Source organism: Leptonychotes weddellii, chromosome 4, assembly GCF_054177405.1.
Source record: "Leptonychotes weddellii isolate Sample4059 chromosome 4, ASM5417740v2, whole genome shotgun sequence".
NCBI lineage: Eukaryota > Metazoa > Chordata > Mammalia > Carnivora > Phocidae > Leptonychotes > Leptonychotes weddellii.
The window spans coordinates 133,174,846-133,196,367 of NC_138372.1; the positions used below are offsets into that span (position 1 = coordinate 133,174,846).

Below are 21,522 nucleotides of genomic sequence, written 5' to 3' on the forward strand. Positions count from 1 at the left end.
TAATATACAAATTCCTCTGAACCAGTAATCATCCATAGTTTTATCTTTTTTTTTTTTTAAAGATTTTAATAATTTGAGATAGAGAGCGCCTGCTTGCATGCACACACATCAGCAGGGAAAGGGGGAGAAGAAGAGGGAGAAAGAATCTCGAGCAGACTCCACGCTGAGCACAGACCCCAACCTGGCTCGATCTCAGCACCCTGAGATCATGACCTGAGCCAAAACCAAGACCGACACTTAACCAACTGAGCCACCCAGGCGCCCCCATAGCTTTCTTAATAAGAGAGATTTAATGTCATCTAAGTATCATTATGAATAAAATAAACCTAGAAGATCTTTCTTTGCATTAAGTATTTTCAGAATGATACTTTATGAGCATGGCAGGGACTATACATTTCATCACATTTCTCAGTACCTCTTGTCAAAGCATATATGCAGTAAAGGCTAAAATAGGAAAAAAAAAAATCAATAAAACTACAATATTTCCAGATCTCAAAACTATCTGCTCAGCATTTTATTTTTTTTATTTTCTGCTCAGCATTTTAAACTCATCTAAAAAATCAGAAAAGTTATTACTTTCAATTCTGACATTCCAATCATTGAGCATGCACAGGTTCATTTAAAAAAAAAAAACATACACTGTTAAAGCGTAAAATGGTACAATCACTTTGGGGAAATGCCTGGCAGTTTCTTAAAAACTTAAACATATAGATCTTCCCTAATCCAGCATTATGTCCACAACAAATTTACACAAGAATACTCAGAATCTTTATACATAATAGCCATAATCTGGAAATAGCCCAGAAGTTCATCAAAAGATAATGGATACATAAACTGAGGTATATTTATACAAGGGAATACCACTCAACAACAGAAAGCAATGAACTACTGTAAGAGGGTGAACAAACATGGGTATTAAAAACATTAAGATAGGTAAAAGAAAAGAGAAACAAAGGGTATATACTGTAGGATTCCAATTATATAAAGTTCTAGAACAAGCAAAACTTATCTATGACTTTTTAAAAATTAGAACAATGGTTGTCTGAGGTGCCAAGGGATTGATCAGGAAGGGGCAGGAAAGAACTTTCTGGGGTAATAATAACATTCTAAATCTTGATAGGGATTTAAGGTACACAGGTAGAGTCACCTGTCAAAAGTCATTATTTAAGATTTGTACATTTCACGTTTGCAAATCTTACCCAAAACACACACACACACACACACACACACAAATACTGAATTCCAGTTGATAATACTTATGCTGAAGTGTTTAGGCATAAAAGATTCTAAATAATTCTCCAACTTGTTTTAAATAACCATTTTATTTTTAAAAATGAATTGATGGATAGATGGATGGATACATGATAAAGCAAATATAGCAAAACAGTAACTGTAGAATTTAGGTGGTAGGCACATGAATGTTTACTGTAAAATGTTTTTAACTTTTTCTATGTGAAGAGTTTCTTAATCTTTGTAAATTTACACATAATTTTAAAACATGAAAGGTGTACTAACAAAGTATAAGTCTAATGATATTATCTATTTTAGTTTAAATTTGGGGGGCTAACATGGGTGATATTTTTATTTTACTTATTTATTTGGCTTTTCACTACTTACAAAGCAACTGAAAACTAAAAATAATACAAACTCAAATTACAGCTACTAGCTTTAATCAATTTAAGATATATAAAAATATACTGAATCAATTTCTCAAAATCATATGCAAAGATTTAGCATGACTGTTAACATTTAATTAGGTTGTAGATCTTAAGAATTTACTTTTTTGTATTTGTTAAGTATTACAACCATATTTCATCTCATTATTTTTAAATATTTACTGTCAAATTCATCATCAAATACTAAATTGATTTTAAGAATTTGTGAATCTTAACATTTGAAAAAAATATATTATGATATTTAGACATGGTACATTTTGTGTCTACTATAAACACAATTATTTAAATAAATCTATTTCAATTGTGCCTCATCAAAAAATTTTACTTCAGTGATACTAAATTCTTTGTCTTATGGCACATAAAGAGTACACATAGCAGTACAATGTATCACCCTGTATTTAAAAGAATATGTATTAACAAAGTATTTAACCACCATCATCTACAGTATATATTAAATACAATTTACCACACTATAAATTATTTAAACATGTCTATTTAAAATTTGACATTACTCTAAAAGAAGGCACATGGAAAAATTCATAGTTTAAACATTTTCACATAAGTAAAGATGCAACAGGGTAGAGCGAAATCTTTCAAAAATGAAGTAACACCAAGTTTATGTCTCATACAAAAAGACAAAGTACTTATTTTGAATATTTTAAAAAATCTAATGGCATGTTTAAAAATTTTTTTAGAAGATTTTATTTGACAGAGAGAGAGCATAAGTAAGCAGAGAAACAGGCAGTGGGAGAGGGAGAAGCAGGCTTCCCGCTGAGCAGGGAGCCCCAATGTGAGACTCAATCCCAGGACCCAGGGATCACGACCTGAGCCAAAAGCAGACGCTTAACCGACTGAGGCACTCAGGTGCCCCTCTAATGGCATTTTTAGAAATGAAAGAGCTTCATTAACTTTTTCAAGATGCCATTGTAAATTATACCTAATTTAAAAGAAAATCAAGTTGTAAAAATAACAATGTGTTAAGATCACAAGGATAAGAAAAGATAGGAAGGTGGCAAAAATAACCTATCTACTATCCAATTACTAATATACTAGATGAAATAATATTTTGACTTAGCTTATTTTTCCAATTTAATATTCTTCTACAGAATCAAGTCTACATTTTAAAAATAAAATCACTCTTCCCTATGTTTTCTGGCATTACATTTCATAGGTAAAGACCATGGCATTTAAATTTTGGCAAATTAAAATTAAACAAGATTGACTCAGAAAAATGGCGGCAGTAAACTCCCTGAAATGAGTACAATTCTGGTATTTAAACATATGTAAAAATAAAATTTTTTATTCTACTCAGTCCCTAAATGCTAAGGAGTCTGTCACCTGACGCAGCCAAAGAAACAACAATCTTGAACAATGCTGGAGGAAAATATGATGGTAGAAGACTATGCTTACTCTATTTTGTGGGCAGGAAAAAAACTTTCAAGGGCAATTTTGTATGTACATTTTTACCTTCCACACTGATTTTAGAACCTAACCACACACAAAAAAATATGTGTTGCACTTTCTTTGAACATAGAAATCTCCTAGAAACATCTCATGGAATTAATGTTCCACAGAACAGAGCTTGGAAAACTGATGTGGCTGCACTAAGTCAACATTCAAATTGAACATTCACATCAATTCTGAGGAGCAGCATGCTGAGATTATAATATGAATTCCATTACATATGGTAATTTGCTTTCAATAATTTCATAAAGTTAAAACTGACTACTTTAAGGATGTATTACTAGAGTTATATTGTAAAAACATTAAATTAGAATTATAAGATTCTAATCTGTTGAGTCCAGTGTTTAGGCTCAAAGAAAAGTCATAACATAAAGACGAAAACTACCAAAGAGAGACATCATATTACATATTCAAGGCATTTTTATAATAAAATATTTAACTCTAATAGCAAATATAAAATGCCAATGAAATTAATCAATCAACAAGCTAAAAGAGTACCAGGAAAGTCCATTTTATTTTTATTCTATTTCAATAGCCATAACCTAAATTCTGGATTTAATTTCCTCTAACTAAATGCCCACCCCATAAATGCTATTATAACACTAATTCAGAGCTTTAATTTACATCCCTCTAATCAAAAGCCTTCAATGACTTCCCATTGTACATTCAACTGTGATTATTTAAAAATAGCATTCATTGTAATCCATAATGTGGCACCAATCAACTTCCAAACTGATGTCCCTCAATTCACCTTCAACCATTTCTCTTTTCAACACATTTTTTCTGAGACTCTAGTATGATTTAGGCACCTAGCTACATTCCAAACACTCTGTTCTAATGGTTTTCGAACATTAGCTTGCATCAGAATCTCTAGAGGGTTATTAAAACAGATTGCTGGGCTACACTTCCAGAGTTTCTGATTGAAAACTAATGGATTTACATTTTTCACAAATTCTCAAGTGATGCTGATGTTACTGTCCAGCTCTACCCTTGGTAAACCATTACTCTACTCCAAAGGCCACAAACTGGAAGCCCACTGGCTGAATGAGGCCCACTCACATGGGTGTAGTGTTTTTAAAACATTCTGAATTATTTGCAAACATTTTTAAGTTGAAAAGTTTCACATAAAAATGAAGACTTCCGGCTTATTCCTGCATGTAAAAATTCTGCTGGAGCTAAACAGTAGCTACTCATTTAATCCTAGTCCAGGTAACCAAGCCCTAACTGGCCCTCTCTACACCCACTTAAAATCACCTGGCCTACTGTATTTGTGCTTGTATACCCTGATTCACTCCTATTCTCTATGCCTTTTTCCATTTGCTCACTCTGACTTAAACATTCTTTTCCATTATACTAAAATTCTGAACTCCATTCTAAAGCTTGGCTTAAAAATTCTTCCTCAACAAAGCACCAGCAAAAATGGAATATATATATTAAAGATTTAACTTAAATTTTTTTTTTTAAGATTTATTTATTTGACAGAAAGAAAGACAGCCAGAGAGGGAACACAAGCAGGGGGAGTGGGCAGAGGGGGAAGCAGGCTTCCCGCAGAGCAGGGAGCCCAATGTGGGGCTCAATCCCAGGACCCTGGGATCACGACCTGAGCCGAAGGCAGATGCTTAACGACTGAGCCACCCATGAGCCCCAGATTTAACTTAAATTTAATGTGTGCTTTAAGAATTGAGATTTTATTTATTTCTGCAAATACTAAAACAAGCAGTATTTACAAAAATATTATAGAATAAATCATAACTATTTTTTGCTATTTCTATGTAGAATTTTAATTTTGTTCATTAAAACTTTTTTACTCTGATTTTTACTGTAAAATAAATCTTTTTTCAGAATAAGACATTAAAAATGAATGAAGACATTAAATCTTATAGCCAAAATATATAACTGTTCCAAAAGAACATCTTATTTTGCTAGACAAAAAAGGGAAGAAGTTTGGGGGTAACTGATAAGTCCCCTGGTTTTGTAACCTATATGAATCTTTAAAAGCAACTGTAATGAAATAAACACTTCCATATTTTTTTCATAAGGAACACATTTTAGTGGATTTTTACTTCTATGGAACAGCAGGGGGGAAAACTACAAAGAAACAAAAACTGAGTGCTGGTCCTTGCTCTGCCATAAACAGCTTTGTTACATCAAGTCACTAAGTTCTCCCTGGACCTCAGTTTCATTACCTCTAAATTGAAGAGATGGAAAAAAGTGATTTCCAAGTACCTTCCATCTCTAAAATCCTATCACTTCTTCAAAAACAGGAGAGCATAATAATCAATGTCATATAGGCAAGCTTCTGTTAATCAGGCTAGTATTGCTTCTAAATTAGACTGACTTAAAAACCTTGAACTACAGCTTTCAAAGCTCTAATTTAAAATGTCGAAGGCTCAGAACTTTGAAAGAATATATATGTTTGTATATCTATTTATGTATGTTCTAATTTAATGATCAAAGTAAGAAATCTTTTTGTAAGGCCAACAATTAAACTTCTTAGAAAAAAACTGAAGACAAAATATATAACCATGCCAACCAATCAATAAGTTTTAATATATCTCAAAAGAAAATTAAATTAATTAGAAAATCATGTCAAAAAAGGTTTTTTCACAATTGAGATTAACAACACTTTTAAGAGTATGTATTCTGCTTCAGGATATTCCCAAATGAAAGTAATTTGGCCAAAAATAAAATCATCAAATTGCAAGACTGAAAAAAAATATTAGAGACTATTATATTCAGGCAGATCATGCCGTAAGCGAACTGCTTTCAGCTTCTCCACTTCAATTTTTGCTCTTAGCAGCTCTTCCTCTAGCTGCTGCCTTCTTTTCAATCCATCCCTCTTCTCCTGAACATACAATCCAAAATTTTTTTGATTTTCTAAAATTATCTGATGCTCCTCTTTCAACATTTGCAGAATCTGAGGATCATACCCTAATTGTGACCTAAAGTGTTCTCCACGCTCATGCCGAAAAAAATCATCTCTCCTTGGGATAGAAGATGGAGACGATGTCATTCTCATATCAACAGAGGAAAGTGACGGCGACAAAGATCTTTCCATAACATGTACTAATTCATGGTCTTCTCTTTGTTCTAAAATATCACTCTGTTGAGAATTTAAAACCAGTGGAGGAGGGGGCTTAATGTCTTCTTCTTGCTTCACCTCTACTGTAATAGCAACTGGATGGTGATCCAACATTACCTGTAGTGAACTCGTACCAGCCTGTGCTTCCTCATCCAAGTTTGCACTACAGCACACAAAAAAGCATTATAAAATGTAAATCAAATGAAGACAAGAGTATATTGATAGCATAATTTCATATTTAGTATACATCAAAGTGTCAAGCTTTAGAGCTATAAAGAAAATAGTGAAACAAAAAAAAATTTAATCCTTGGAATAACAAATTAAAGTGACCACATGTAAAATTTCAAAAATATATACATATAGCTCTCACACATCCTTAACTTTAAAATTGAGTTCTTAAAAGGACAAAAAATGACAAATATTACCCAAGGCCAATGAGGTAAATAAAAAGAAAAGCCTCTGTTTGCTTTCAAAGAGACAGCACATGTTCCTACAAGCCTAACTTTCTTAAATGGCATAAAGGGCCATTTACTGTACTTTGGGCCTTGCTATCCCCATACCTCAGCCCTAGATCCCCTGCTTCTGCTCTCCTGGACTGATTAAAAATCTAAAAATCACCAAGGGCCATGACTCCTAGGATAATGGAAAGTCATCTATGGGAGGTACTGATTTCTACATCTGTCCAAAAAAAGAAAAAGTCCAAGTTTTTGTATGGCTTTGGGTATGCCCAATAATCAGGGTATTATCCTAACTATACAATTTCAGATACCATGGTGTTTATCCTTTACCTATCCTAAATTACTTGATTCCATAGCCCTTTCAGTCTTTCAACCATCAGTCACGTAAAGTTCACAGGGAAAGGGCTCAAATCCACCACTGTATCCCCAGCACCTAGCATAATACTGTACTTGGAACCTAGCAGGTGCTCATCACATGTTGAATGACTGAAAAAAATGGTTTTTTTAATGAACTATTTTTAACTGGCTTATATACTATATATTGAAAGTCTGTTAAATTTACATGTAATGTCCATAAAATATGCACTTCTATTAGAGAAAACTAGTTTCAGCATAATTTAAACTTTGATGTAACATTATTGGTTATGACATAAACACAATATATCTTAAAATTCTACTTTTTTAAAAAACCAATTTTATAAATAACATGAAGCCACTAATTAAGAATATATAATCTTGTTTCTTGAGGGTTTTTTTAAATTTATGCTTCTGCCTAACTTAAAAATAAGTTATAGAGGAGAAAGAGATTATTGGAACAGTAATGAAAAAAATGCTATACTTAACATTAAAGAATATTTTACAAATGATAAATAAGTAACACAGTTAAAAATACCTTCCCCCTACATAGATGATTAAAATGCTGGAACAAGTTCAAGCAGAACATAAGGAAAAAAATTAAAACTCCCCGTATATCACTTACTATTGGCATTAAATTGCCAGAAATATCAGATATTGAAGAGATACAAATAAATAATAAGATATAGTATGTTATGAAAAATCTATTTGTAGATTACATAAATTCCTTAATTTTCATTCTTTTTGTCATCTTACGCTTTTCAAAAGAAAAACAAACCAATATCAATACAATATCAATGTAATTCAAAGTAGTAAGGCTTCCCTTTAACATCCCTAGATGTTTTCCTAGAAAGGAAAAAGGTTAAAACTACAAATGAAAATGAAAGTTTTAAAAATCCACATAATTACTATCCAAATTAGTATGTATAATGGAGTATAAGACTCACTATTAGACATAGACATTATACTCTCATGTAAATTTTAAAATGCCTTTTATCTAAAATATCCCATTCCTTTTCGTTGAAACATTATAAGTAGGCATAACAAAGTAAAAAAAAAGAATGTTTTAGAGAAGGTCAGAAAAAAGGATAAATGGAAGGACTTCTAAAATTTATGAATTTTGAAGATCAAATAGACTGCAAAAACACAAAATATAATCTGATACTAGAGAGAGGTAAAAATGAGGAAATATATCAATACACTATAGAGGTAGCCTTACAAAATAGGTATATATCTTTAAATATATTAAATATAAGCAGTAATCTTTTCCTTAGCTAAGAATGGAGTTTAGTGAGATTAACAGGCATATTTATATAGCATAACTAAGATTACAGATTATAAACTTCTGAGAATTAAGATTCAAGATGTCACTCAAGTAAGTAATAAGCACATTAAATATGTAAATAAATGAAAATGCTAATACAGAGAAAATGGCAATGTGGACACTAACACAAATAAGCACTTAAGTGGCATATTTCTAATAATCTTTCCTTTAAAGTAGGAAAAGCTGTTCTTGCTTAAACAGTAGGTTTTGTAATGTATAAATTAAATAACTCATTTTATCAGAGCAATGTTGTTATCCCAAAAGACTGATTGTGAATATGGTTACAAACAGTCAAAATGTAAATAGATACTTGTATATTATTTCTTCTACTATACTCACTGTATTTTTAAAATATACAACTAATTAAAACTACAGGTTCTATGTATAGTCTTCAAATTATAAAAACCTATACTTAATACCCAAAAGGTAGTTTTATACCAGTAATGCAAAAGCCAGTTTTCTCTATGGTTTGAGGGGGACAAATTTTTAACAAGTAGTACTGTGTAAAAGTCCTACTGTGGAGTTCTTTGGATACCCAGCAAATTAGGATTAATCATTTCTCATCACAGAGAACATTTTAAGCACTAATGAATTAATACACTGCATCCACGTTCCAGATTCCCACTGGTGATTTTTTTTTACTATGTTATCTACTAGAAGTAAGCAGTATATGGTAAGAAGCTGGTCTCAAAAAAATTACCCTAGTGAATTATAAAAATAACAAATAAGTTTGGCTAATAAGTTTTTTGCCCATTTCTCTCCTAACTTCAAAAGGACTTCACAGGTGATCAATAATTTTCTTATATGACTTTCCCACCAAGAAGAAAGTCTTTGTTTGAAATGTTCCTCAACTAACAAGTTTACAACTTGTTTAAATAACCCTAAATGGTTCAGAAAAAGAATGCAGCTGCCATTTTTATCTTTTGCCAGGGGTTAAAATTTGAATTAGAAATAAGATAAGTTTTGAAGATTCCCATGCAAGTAGCTATGTAGAGCATAAATTTAACCAAAAAACCTTTCTATCCCTGTAAGAACTTAGTTGCTTATTCATATACTAAAATTCATAGTTTCATATCTTTACAAAATAGTATGGGAGTGCTTACCCCTTTCCTCTTTGACTCAAGATCAAAGTGAAACTAGACCATTAATGAATAAAAAAACAAAAACTTTTTATTAAGTAATCTGAATCCCTAATTAGGCATTAAATTCCTTTCCTTGTATTTATCTTTTTTATTTTGAATATGTTAGAAATAATTTAAACTGTCTTAATATATACAATCATGCCATTAATAAATTTACTAAATTATTTATTTTAGGTTTTTAGCTCAATTAATATTCACTAAAGTGCAGACAGTAACAATTCATTAAAAAACAAGGGTTCCATTTCTCCTGAAACTGCTAACTTTACATAAAATTGAAAATTCCAATGAAATATAAACTTAAATGAAATAAGAAAAAGATATCTCTCAGAAGCTAATTAGCAATTTAAATTTAAAGCTTAAAAAGTTTATTATGAGATTATGTTACAAATTTCATCCATTTATTCCTCCCTAACCTTTACTTTTAAAAACTACAGAGAGAGGGAAGGGGGAGGGGAAGACAATAAAAAGTGGCTTAAATCAAATGCAGCAAAAAAATTCCTTATAGCCTCACATTTCTTTTTTAAGAAAGCAAAACAAAGACACTATTCATTGCTCCCGTAGTGGGGATGCTTACTATGCATATCTCTATCACAACTAAGCCAGAGCCCAATAGATAGGAGGCGCCATAATTTTCCACAAGAAAATAAAATAAAGCTTACCTTTGTATGTGGTTCCTGTCTCTTACCAGGCAAAAACTGGAAATCTGGGGAATCATCTCCATAACTTTCTTGGTTGGCTCAGAAATATTGCCTTTAAAATCTGATTGGGTCTCTTTTTGCTGCAATAGCTCCTGTTTGGCATATTCTTTGAGCCTTTTGTAAAGGGTGCGTAGGCCCTGGGCTGTTCGAGGAGGGCGATCTACTCCAATTGCATTATAGTTTACTGCTATGATATCCCAACATCTATTCTTTTCCACTATTACTGAATGTTTATTAGTGTGTTCTTCGAGAATTTTAACATATGGCTTCACAAGCTTTAGCAAATCAAGCTTTTCAGATAAGGTAAAATTGGAAGATCTAGCCTTTCCTACCATTGTTCTTTTCAAATTAAGTAGGCAGTTTCTGAAACCACCATGCAGCAGCCTTCAGCTCTGCTCAGCTCTTTTCACAAACAGAAAAAGATCAGGCTTAACTAGGCTAGCCTCATTTAGGCCCACGCCTACAGGGGAGGGTTTATTAAAATTCCTCCAGCTTAAGCTGACGCAGGTTCAGGAAATCTGCTTAAGCCAAGCCTGACCTACATAAAGCTTCTCACTGAAGAAGACAGGAAGGCACAAGCAAAACACACTTGTGTATAAAGAGAACAGCTCGAGATAGGATTTAATACACAAAGGTCTAGAGATAAACATGGAACACAGCTAAAAATTAGCTAATTTAGTGAGAATATCGAATTTCCACACATGTATGCCTAGCTGATAGACAAACTGCATTGCAGTTATCACTTTAATAAAAACAAAAGAGGAACTGTTTTGTACTATTTGTTTATAAATCCAGTAGACAGGAAAATGAAAAACTAAAGATATGAGTGATGAATGTAATGATTCCTAACAGAGCCCCTAATCACTGTTTTCTGAGCTGCTGTTCTCTCTTACCAAATCTGCATAATGCTGGTCCTGCTGTCAATCAGCAATTGCATATCCTCTAGCTAGTTAGGTTACACCCACCCAGACTCAGACTTCACAGTAAAGCTAAGCTTCTCCTTCATTCTACAGTCTACAGTAGCCACATTTTTTTCAGTTACTTAGGAAAAAATTTTTGTTCTGAAAATCAGATAAAAATTATGTTTTTAAAGGAAGCGATTATTCTAACTGTAACGTATGTGAATATGCTAGCCTGCTTTATCATGTGTAAAAAACACCATTCACAGTGAGAACAGAATAATCATGGCTTAAGACTGCACACAACAAAATGGCATTTGCTTTTATTAAATTGTAGGATTTTTATTTTGCTATATTCATACAATTTGGACTATTTAAAAACGAGACACCAGGCTCAAAATGGAGTCACTTATGCTAAGCCCCACGTCACCTGAGACTTAATTATAGTTTTGGCTCTCCCAAAAATGGAATCTTAAACCAATCAAGAACTATGTGATCAGCACGAGTGAGGTAATCTGCCCGAAAGACTCCTTCCATCTCCTAAAGGAAAGTGAACACAACCAATCCACTTTTTGCCAGGATAATTTCCTTGTTCTCACTCACTTCTGCCTATGAAAGTCATTCATTTTGTACAGCTCCTTAGAGCTCCTTTCTACCTGTTAAATGGGATGCTGCCCAATTCCTAAATCACTGAATAAAGCCAATAAGATCACAATTTACTCAGATGAATTTTGTTTTTTAACAAAACTTAACAGCTAGTCTAGCCATTTGCAAGGCCACCAGTTTGCAAACATAGAATGTATTTTCTAATCCCTGTCTGAAAACACAATAAATGTATGCATAACAGTATGTAACAATGTAACATAAACAAGGTAAAAAAAAAAAAGCCTATTTTCTTCTCATATACAAGTGTAGGGCCACAAAAATGGGCCACTTTGGCATGAAGATTACTTTGAGTTCAAAGCAATCAAAATCCAGCAGATTCAGGAAAAGCTCTTAACCTCCCCTCTCAACTGCCTAAATTTTACATTGGAAAGGAGCCCGTAGCAGGAAGAAAACAGAGATTGCTCCTTAAGAAACATATCTACTGTATCTCTGTAACAGGGCAACCTTTGTTTTCCATACATATACCCTTACCTTCCTGCTAAAGGTCTTCCTCCCCTTTGTATCCCAATACCCCTAAACCCCCTCCTTAGCTCAGGATGTCATATAAGCCTCAAGTTCCCTGTCTTTAGAATCTCATGTCTGTGTGGATTCCCCATATGTCCAAAACTAAATTTGATTTTCTCCTGTTAATCTGTCTCATGTCAATTTCTTAGTCCAGCTAAAAATACCTTGAAGGGCAAAGGGTATTTCTTCCTCCCTAACATAGTCTTTTTTTTTTTTAAAGATTTTATTTATTTATTTATTTGATAGAGAGAATGAGAGAGAGAGAGAGCATGAGAGAGAGAGAGAGCATGAGATGGGGGAGGGTCAGAGGGAGAAGCAGACCCCCCGCTGAGCAGGGAGCCCGATGCGGGACTCGATCCCGGGACTCCAGGATCATGACCTAAGCCGAAGGCAGCCGAAGGCAGTCGAAGGCAGTCGCTTAACCAACTGAGCCACCCAGGCGCCCTCCCTAACATAGTCTTTAAGCAGTTTTACTGCTCAGTAAATTGCAGAAAATAAAAATGCAAATGATGGAGATGCAAACTGAAAACTGACCCACCCCAACAACCTGACCAAAGTTACTCAAAGGAAAGCAAGAACACAGGATATATACTGTTTTTAGATAATACTTCGTTATTTTTGGAATAAATAACTGGTATTGTATTAAAAATGAAATACTAGGGGCGCCCGGGTGGCTCAACTGTTAAGCATCTGCCTTTGGCTCAGGTCATGATCCCAGGGTACTGGGATCAAGCTCTGAGTCGGGCTCCCTGCTCGCGGGAAGCCTGCTTCTCCCTCTCCCACTCCCCCTGCTTGTGTTCCTGCTCTCGCTATCTGTCAAATAAATAAATAAAATCTTTTTTAAAAATGAAATACTAATAAAAATATGAAAAACCATTAAATCTCACTAATTATCAAAAAATGTACACTAAAAATGATTTTCATCCACAAAGATTGGCAAAATTCTTAAAGACTGAAAATGTCAAGTAGATGAGGGTGCAGGGCAAGGAGTTCTCTTTGGGAGTGTAAAACGGCATTTTGGTTTGCAGTCTGAGAGTATTAATATTTTACATGTGAAAACTTCTAAAATTGCAGTAATTTTAATTCTCAGAATCTAAATTAGAAAAATATTTAAATACAAGGAAGAACAGAGCATTCTATGAAGTTGCATAGTATTGAAGGCAATCTAAGAGCACATCAGGTGGGGACAATAAAAATCACTAGAATATGCCCATACTATGGTCTACTCTAGGCAGCACTAAAATAATAGAGGTACATTTCTATGTACTGACAGAACAAGCTCCAAAACACATGGCAGATGAAATGAGCAAGTGAAAGAAAAATACATACAAATATAATTCCATTAGGTTTACCAGAAATACCCAAAGCTAAATATTTCTGTAGGTACAGAAAAAATATACATAGATACAAAATGTAGGTAGGTACCTACATATGTATGAAAATGCACTACCAAGGGGCGCCTGGGTGGCTCAGTCATTAAGCGTCTGCCTTCGGCTCAGGTCATGATCCCAGGGTCCTGGGATCGAGCCCCGCATCGGGCTCCCTGCTCGGCGGGAGTCCTGCTTCTCCCTCTCCCACCCCCTCTGCTTGTGTTCCCTCTCCCGCTGTGTCTCTCTCTGTCAAATAAAGAAATAAAATCTTAAAAAAAAAAAAAAAAAGAAAATGCACTACCAAAACGTCTAGAACTCCATTATCCTAATACAGTAGTGTTAAGAAAAGAAAACCACAGGCCCTAAACAGTGTCACTTAGACCAAGTTCCCAAACTGGGGCTTAATACCCATCCTAATTGCAGTTTCAACCTCCCCCAGAAATGTGGCCTTAACTGGTCAGTCAGGAAATTTTTCTTTCCACCAGCGCCAGTGAGTCTGTCATCTGGATCCTCTCTCCCCCAGGTCCTCTCTCCCCCAAAGAAATGAGGTACTCTGCATAAGACCCGGTCCCCTAGAACTAGAAAACAGCCTTGTCAATCCTTTTCTTTTGCTAATAACTTTCTTGCCCCACCCTCCTATAAAAACCTTCCATTTTATACAACGCTTGGGAGTGCCTCTCTCAACTTGCTAGAAGAGGTGGTGCGCAATCCATGAATTCTTTAATAAAACCAATTAGATCTTCAAACTTACTTGGCCAAATTTTGTTCTTTAGCAGGCACCATGAGCCATGTATGGTTATTGAGCATTTTATGTGTGGTTAATGGAACTGAGGAGCTAAATTTTAAAATTTATTGAATTTACAATTAAGCAAATAATAACTGCCTATAGACTATAAGACATAACACTTCAAACATCAACTGATTCAATGAATCAATATTTTTTAAATTACAAGTACTTCTCTTCAGATGCAAATGAGTTGTACAATATAAGAGATAAACTTCCCCATGAATATTTGGGTCACATTTTATTTCAAAGGATTTCCAAATTTACAAAGAAATGCTATCAATTCATGGTCAAATATTCATGGCATAGATTTTTTTTGTATCTTCTACATCTGTTGAAGAAGAATTTTAGTGAGACATGGAAAAAAAAATTCTACAGTAGAATGTGCTCATTAGGTTAAAAAGTCTGATTTATTGAAATTTTAAAAGAAAAAACTAACATTTTGGGGCATCTGACTGGCTCAGTCAATAGAGCATGCGACTCTTGATCTTGGTTGGGGTTGTGAGTTCGAGCCCCAAGTTGGGTACAACGTTTAGTTTAAAAGATAAATAGGGGTGCCTGGGTAGCTCAGCTGGTTAAACGAATGACCTTGATCTCAGCTCAGGTCCTGATCTCAGGGTCATGAGTTCATTCAAGCCCCATGTTGGGCTCCACACCCAGTACTTTTTAAAATAATTAATTAATTAATTAAAATGTGGATTTATGCAATTTAGTTTTTTGTTGTTGTTGCTTTTTGTTTTTAAAGAAACAAGGGGCACCTAGGTGTCTCAGTCAGTTAAGCGTCTGCCTTTGGCTCAGGTCATGATCCTGGGGTACTGGTATTGAGCCCCATGTCAGGCTCCCTGCTTGGCAGGGAGCCTGCTTCTCCCTCTCCTCCCCACTCATGCTCTCTCTCGCTATCTCTGTCTCTAATAAATAAATAAAATCTAAAAAAAAAAAAAAGAAAGAAACTAATGTTTCACTTCTTACTTTGTTCCACATACATTATGAAAATATTGTACTCAACTTTTGGAAGTAGACTCTATGAAAGCTATCTTGAATATCATTGTCAAAGCCATTTGGAATATGTACGCAAATGCTATGATCACTGCCAGTTTACTGAACTGGTAAAAGAAACAGAACACAGGGGCGCCTGGGTGGCTCAGTCGGTAAGCGTCTGCCTTCAGCTCAGGTCATGATCCCAGGGTCCTGGGATCAAGCCCCACATGGGGCTCCCTGCTCGGTGGGAAGCCTGCTTCTCCCTCTCCCACTCCCCCTGCTTGTGCTCCTGCTCTCGCTCTCTCTCTGTCAAGTAAATAAATAAAATCTTTAAAAAAAAAAAAAGAGATAGAACACAATTCATTTAATGATGTGTTTTTTGTTCTTCACCAGCGCTCACTGGTTGAGTCATGGAAAGTTTTATAAAGAATTATTGTACTGTTAACTCCAACATTTTTTTCAAAGAAAAGGAATGCTTGCCAAACATTCAATAATCAAAGACAAAAAAAATGGTAATATAATTTACATTTTCTAATCAGTATCACACTGTCATATGAATGAGCTAAATTTGAAGCTTTGAGGAAAAGAAAAGTATATCTGTGACCTGATTAGATAGATAAGAGAATATATGTTTAAAGTGAAAATTCTGACCATGCAAATCAGTAAGTGTATACATTTTTCTAACTTGAATCAATAAAAAATTTTAATTGTAATTAAGAGTGATATTCAAATTGCATGCAAAAGCTACAAGAAAATTTTGAAAAATACTTTGTTGATATTCATAAATTTAGAGCTGCTTTTTAATTTATACAATGATCATTTGACTTCAGTGTTACTAATACAGATTTGACATAGTACATTTACTTAACTTGGACAGACATACTTTTAAACACAAGCAAACCATATGGTTTGCTGCCAAGTCAAACTGATTATTCTAAAACAGATGAACTAGTTTTGTAGATGAAGATATGAATATAAACAAAATTTTTTAAACTCCAGATAATGAACAACTATGAGCTACGTTTAGAACTTGGGTATACAGGGGCGCCTGGGTGGCTCAGTTGGTTAAGCGACTGCCTTCAGCTCAGGTCATGATCCTGGAGTCCCAGGATCGAGTCCCGCATCGGGCTTCCTGCTCAGCAAGAAGTCTGCTTCTCCCTCTCTCATGCTCTCTCTCTCATTCTCTCTCTCTCTCTCAAATAAAATAAAATCTTTAAAAAAAGAACTTGGGTATACAAACCTATTTTTTCAATTGTATTATCAAATCTAAATACTGATCAGGAATTCACAGTTAAAATTCAACAAACTGAGATGTAAATGTAAAATACACACCAGTTTTCTAAGACTTAGTACAAATAATAACTTTTATATTAATTACACGTTGAGATGATATACATATTGAGTTAAATAAAACGCATTTACAAAAATTAATTCCATCTCCTTCTTTTTACTTTTTCTTAATGTGGCTACTAGAAAATTTTACAATCTACATACGTGATTTATATTATACTTCTTTTGGACAACAGTGGTCTAGAAGAATATGCACCAAATTATTGACAGTAACTGGTACTGGAAGGAGATTGACTTGGAGGAGAACAGTAAAAAACTATTATTTTAACTGTATTATTAGAAAAGGTTTAAAAACATATTCATGTATTACTTACATAACCAAAATCAAATTGTAAATAATTCTTACAAACTAAGAAAAACAATGCTATAGAATAATGGATGTAGAATACAAAACAAAATTTAAAGGGACGTCTGGGTGGCTCAGTCATTAAGTGTCTGCCTTTGGCTCAGGTCATGAGCCCAGGGTCCTGGGATAGAGCCTCCCTGCTCAGCGGGAAGCCTGCTTCTCCCTCTCCCCCACTTGTGTTCCCTCTCTCGCTGTGTCTCTCTCTGTCAAATAAATAAAATCTTTAAAAAAAAAAATTTAAAGAATAAAAGTACATCCAATATATAAAGAGCTCAACCTCACAAGCAATTAGGGAGATAGAAATTAAAAGATCACAGTAGTTTTTACGGATTCAAATGGCAAAAGTTTAAAAAGCTTAAGAAAAAGTTAAAAAGGTTTAATAGCATGTGTTAAAGAAGGTGGGGAAATAAATTCCCTCATACAGTAATGATTTTTGGAAGGCAATTTGGCAGACCATATTAAAATGAATGCAAACATGTTATGATCTAACAAATATTTGCCTATGTTCATAAGACCACATGTACAATGATACACACTGCAGGATTGTTTTTAACAAAAATCCTAAATAAACTATGATATATTCATCCCATTGTATACTCTGCAGCATTTAAAAGAATGAGGTACATCTACAAATTCTAAAATTAAAACAAAAATCTCCAAAGCATACTAGTGAAAATTGCAAAGAATCCTCAAGCACAGAACAAAACAAAAAGGCAACCTACTGAATGGGAGTAGATATTTGCAAATCATACATCTGATAAGGGGTTAATATCCAAAATATATAAAAGAACTTACATAACACCAAAAAAAACAAATAATCCAATTTAAAAATCATTTCTCCAAAGTAGACATACATATGGCCAACAGACACATGAAAAGATGTTCAACATCCCTAATCATCAGGGAGATGCAAATCAAAACCATAATGAGGTACCATCTCACACCAGTCAGAATGGCTGGTATCAGAAAGACAAGAAATAACAAGTGTTGGCAAGGATGTAGAGGAAAAAACTCTCATGCACTGTTGGTGGGAATGTAAATTGGTACAACCACTGTGGAAAACAGTATAGAGGTTCCTCAAAAAATTAAAAATAGAAATACCATATGACACAGTAATTCCATAAGAAATTTACCCAAAGAAAACAAAAACACTAATTCAAAAAGATATATGCAACCCTATGTTTATTGCAGGATTATTTACAATAGCCAGGATATGGAAGCAACCTAAGTGTCCATCGATAGACAAATGGATAAAGATGTGGTGTGTACACACACATACACACAACAGACTATTACCCACCCATGAAAAAGAACAAGATCTTGTTATTTGCAACAACATAAATGGACACAAAGGGTATTATCTTAAGTGAAATATGTCAGACAGAGAAAGACAAATACCATATGATTTCACTCGTATGTGGAATCTAAAAATCAAGAAAACAGAAACAGACTCATAAATACAGAGATACAGAGAACTGGTGGTTGCCCAAGGGGAGGGGAGTGGGGGAATGGGCAAAACAGATGAAGGGGATGAAGAGGTACAAACTTCCAGTTGTAAAACAAATAAGTCACAGAGATAAAAAGTACAGCATTGGAAATATAGTCAATAATATTGTAATAATGTTGTATGGTGACAGATGGTGACTACATTTTATCATGGTGAACACTGAGTAATGTATAAACTGTCAAATAACTATGCTGTACACCTTAAACTAACATTGTATGTCAACTACACTACACCAATAATAAATATTTCTTTATTTCACTTTTAAAAAGTAAGACAGACTGGGGCACCTGGCTGGCTCAGTCAGTAGATCATGTGACTCTTGATCTAGGGGTTGTGAGTTCAAGCCCCACATTGGTCATAGAGCCTACTAAAAAATAATAATAATAATAATAATTAATTAATTTTAAAAGAAGTTAAATAAACTGATAAATGAATAGATGGATATATAATAAAGCAAATACAGTAAAATTCTCATTGTAGAATCTTGGTGATGGGTACATGGGTGCTCAATGTACAATTCTTTCAACTTTTCTTCATGTTTAAAAATTATTAAATGTCCAAAATTATCCTTAAAAATAAAAATAGTAGTTAATATATTTTAACTCTTTAGCCATTAAAAATGTAGGAAGTATAAATTTCTAAAACAGAATTTAGATAATTACATCTACTAAATTTAACAATAAGAAATAACTGTGGAGTAGCGGTGATTTTTTCCATTAATTTTTTTCAGGCAAAAAGAGCACTGTGACTACTGAAATTATTTCTAGATCTTATGACAGTACAAAAAAAAAAAGGTAAGAATTTATGCCTTATTAATCTGTCTTAGCCCAAATTCTCTGGCAAACAGAACTTGAAACAATGATTAGAATGCTGATGGCTTTATTTGGGAGTTGCTTACACAGGGCATCAAGGGTTTTTAAAAAAGGGAAACTGAGGTAAGGAACTATGTAAAGCAAAGTGCTGGCTACCACTTTACAACAAGCTATGAAAAGATATAGGAGGTCACTTGGCAAATGCATCTACTTGGTACTCTCCTTGGAATATCGCCTAATAGTCTATAAAAACAAAACAAAATAAAAACAAAAAAAACCTCTGAGTAGTCCACAGAGGAAAAAGAGGAATAGATCTGGAAGATTCTCTCCTGTCTCCTATTTCCCACTAGTCAATGTTCATCCCACTAACAACAAACTTCACTGCACTTCCAGACTGTGTCACCCAGCCTCCACAAATATGCAGGGTGCTACCCTTAAGTCCTGTGATAATGGTGTTTCATCCAAGACTGGAAATTGCAGGAGGAACAGACCCTCCCAGAGTATGCCTCATCAGCCTGGCTGGATGGTAGCCACCAAGGAATAGGGCCCTGCTGTTCTGGTTAAGCAACAGATCAGCCTACAGAGAGAGAACAGAGCAGTCTAGGAGGCAGGGGGTATCGAGAGAATCTGAGGAGGCACCTAAGATTATGTTTAATATTTCACAATGCAACATGTGAGGAAGATGAAACAAACAAAAAAATTTGCCACATAAAATAGGGTTAAAAACTAGGGTGAATCCAAACCCTAAGAGTCATTCTGCTGTAGCATTTATATCTCATACTTCATTGCTGTGCTTTGGCGATAACATTCTGTGATATTAAGCACTTGAGACAATCAAAACCTAGATTTCAGGAATCTTAGTAATCCTTACAGAACTGAAGGAGTTTGAGTAAAAAAAAAAAACACCTCAGCCCTCCTCCTGTATTACTCCTTTCTCTCACACAACCACCATACTCATAATACTTCTGACACAAGATGTGGGGAGGTTTTCCCACACCTATCCTACAATATAACTCAATTCTAACACTATCTACCTGGAGATAGCATCAGATCCCACAGGTTAAGGGCTCAGTCCCATAAGATGGGGCCCCTCCCCTTCAGATGCCAATCACAAGTTGTTACCTGTACTTCTGACCAAGAGGCTATAAATCTGAGGTTCCCACAACCCCAGGAATTCAAATAATTTGCTAGAGCAGCTCACAGAACTCAGGACAACAGTTTACTTACTATTTACCAGCTTATAAAAGTATATGACAAGGGGCGCCTGGGTGGCTCAGTTGGTTAAGCGACTGCCTTCGGCTCAGGTCATGATCCTGGAGTCCCGGGATCGAGTCCCGCATCGGGCTCCCTGCTCGGCAGGGAGTCTGCTTCTCCCTCTGACCCTCCTCCCTCTCATGCTCTCTGTCTCTCATTAAAAAGAAAAAAAAAAAAAGTATATGACAAATGATAGAGATGAATATCCAAATGGAAGAGATATATAGAGCAAGTTACATGGGAAGGAGCACATAGCTTCCATGCCCTCTCCAGGTAGCCAGTCTCCCAGCATCTCCACATGTTCACCAACCCAGAAGCTCTCCAAACCTCATACTATTTATAGAGCCTTCCTCATGTCAGGCATGATCTATCATTTAACTCTATTCCCAACCTTCCTCCCCTCTCTGAAGGATGGAAGTGAGGCTGAAAATTGCAAGCTTGTAATCATGATTTGGTCTTCCTGGCAAACAGCCCCCATCCAAGAGCCCACCAAGAATCACCTCATTAGAATAAAAGAAACTACTATAGCCCAGGAAATTTCAAAGGATTTAGTAGGAACCTTATGTCAAGAACCAGGGTCAAAGACCAAATACTAGAACAAAAAAATTCTCCTAGTACTGTTATCACTGAGGAAATTAGAAGGGTTGTAGGAGCTCTATGTCAGCAACCGAGGTCAGAGACCAATAAATATATTTTATATTATCTCACAGAGTCAAATTATAAAATTTACTACAACCATGCTACATTAATGTCAGACCTACTCTATACAATCTAGATTTACATACATCTTCATAGAATAGCTCCCTCTTTGGCCAAGTCTTGTTCTTGGGGTAAAAATATTTTGAACAAGGGGC

At 34.6% G+C, this 21,522-nt stretch overlaps 2 protein-coding genes across 9 annotated transcripts in view; both read right to left on the reverse strand.

Moving 5' to 3' along the window:
* Positions 1–21,522, reverse strand: part of RAD54B (RAD54 homolog B) — an 85,866-nt gene that overhangs the window by 40,756 nt on the left and 23,588 nt on the right. The window contains exons 1-2 of one of the 8 annotated variants that reach the window (XM_081816253.1): positions 10,160–10,203; positions 6,340–6,385 (exon numbers count right to left, since the gene is read on the reverse strand). The exons of 4 other annotated variants lie outside the window; for them this stretch is intronic. The gene's annotated coding sequence lies outside the window, so the exon portion shown is untranslated. Of the gene's footprint in view, positions 1–6,339; positions 6,386–10,159; positions 10,300–21,522 lie in introns of those variants that run through there. 3 more of the 8 variants (XM_081816254.1, XM_081816256.1, XM_006729758.3) reach the window with 3 other exon arrangements.
* Positions 493–12,446, reverse strand: FSBP (fibrinogen silencer binding protein). The gene is made up of 2 exons (XM_006729756.3): positions 10,160–12,446; positions 493–6,385 (listed from the first exon to the last, which is right to left on the reverse strand). The coding sequence occupies exons 1-2, from the start codon at positions 10,531–10,533 to the stop codon at positions 5,860–5,862; spliced, it is 900 nt and encodes a 299-aa protein (XP_006729819.1). The 5' UTR covers positions 10,534–12,446; the 3' UTR covers positions 493–5,859.

Bases quoted from the DNA above. Each gene is read 5' to 3' on its own strand.
- FSBP (XM_006729756.3), bottom strand. From the start codon at position 10,533: ATGGTAGGAAAGGCTAGATCTTCCAATTTTACCTTATCTGAAAAGCTT. The intron at 6,386-10,159 runs GTAAGCTTTATT...TGTGTGCTGTAG, and splicing joins GACAGGAACCACATACAAAG to TGCAAACTTGGATGAGGAAG.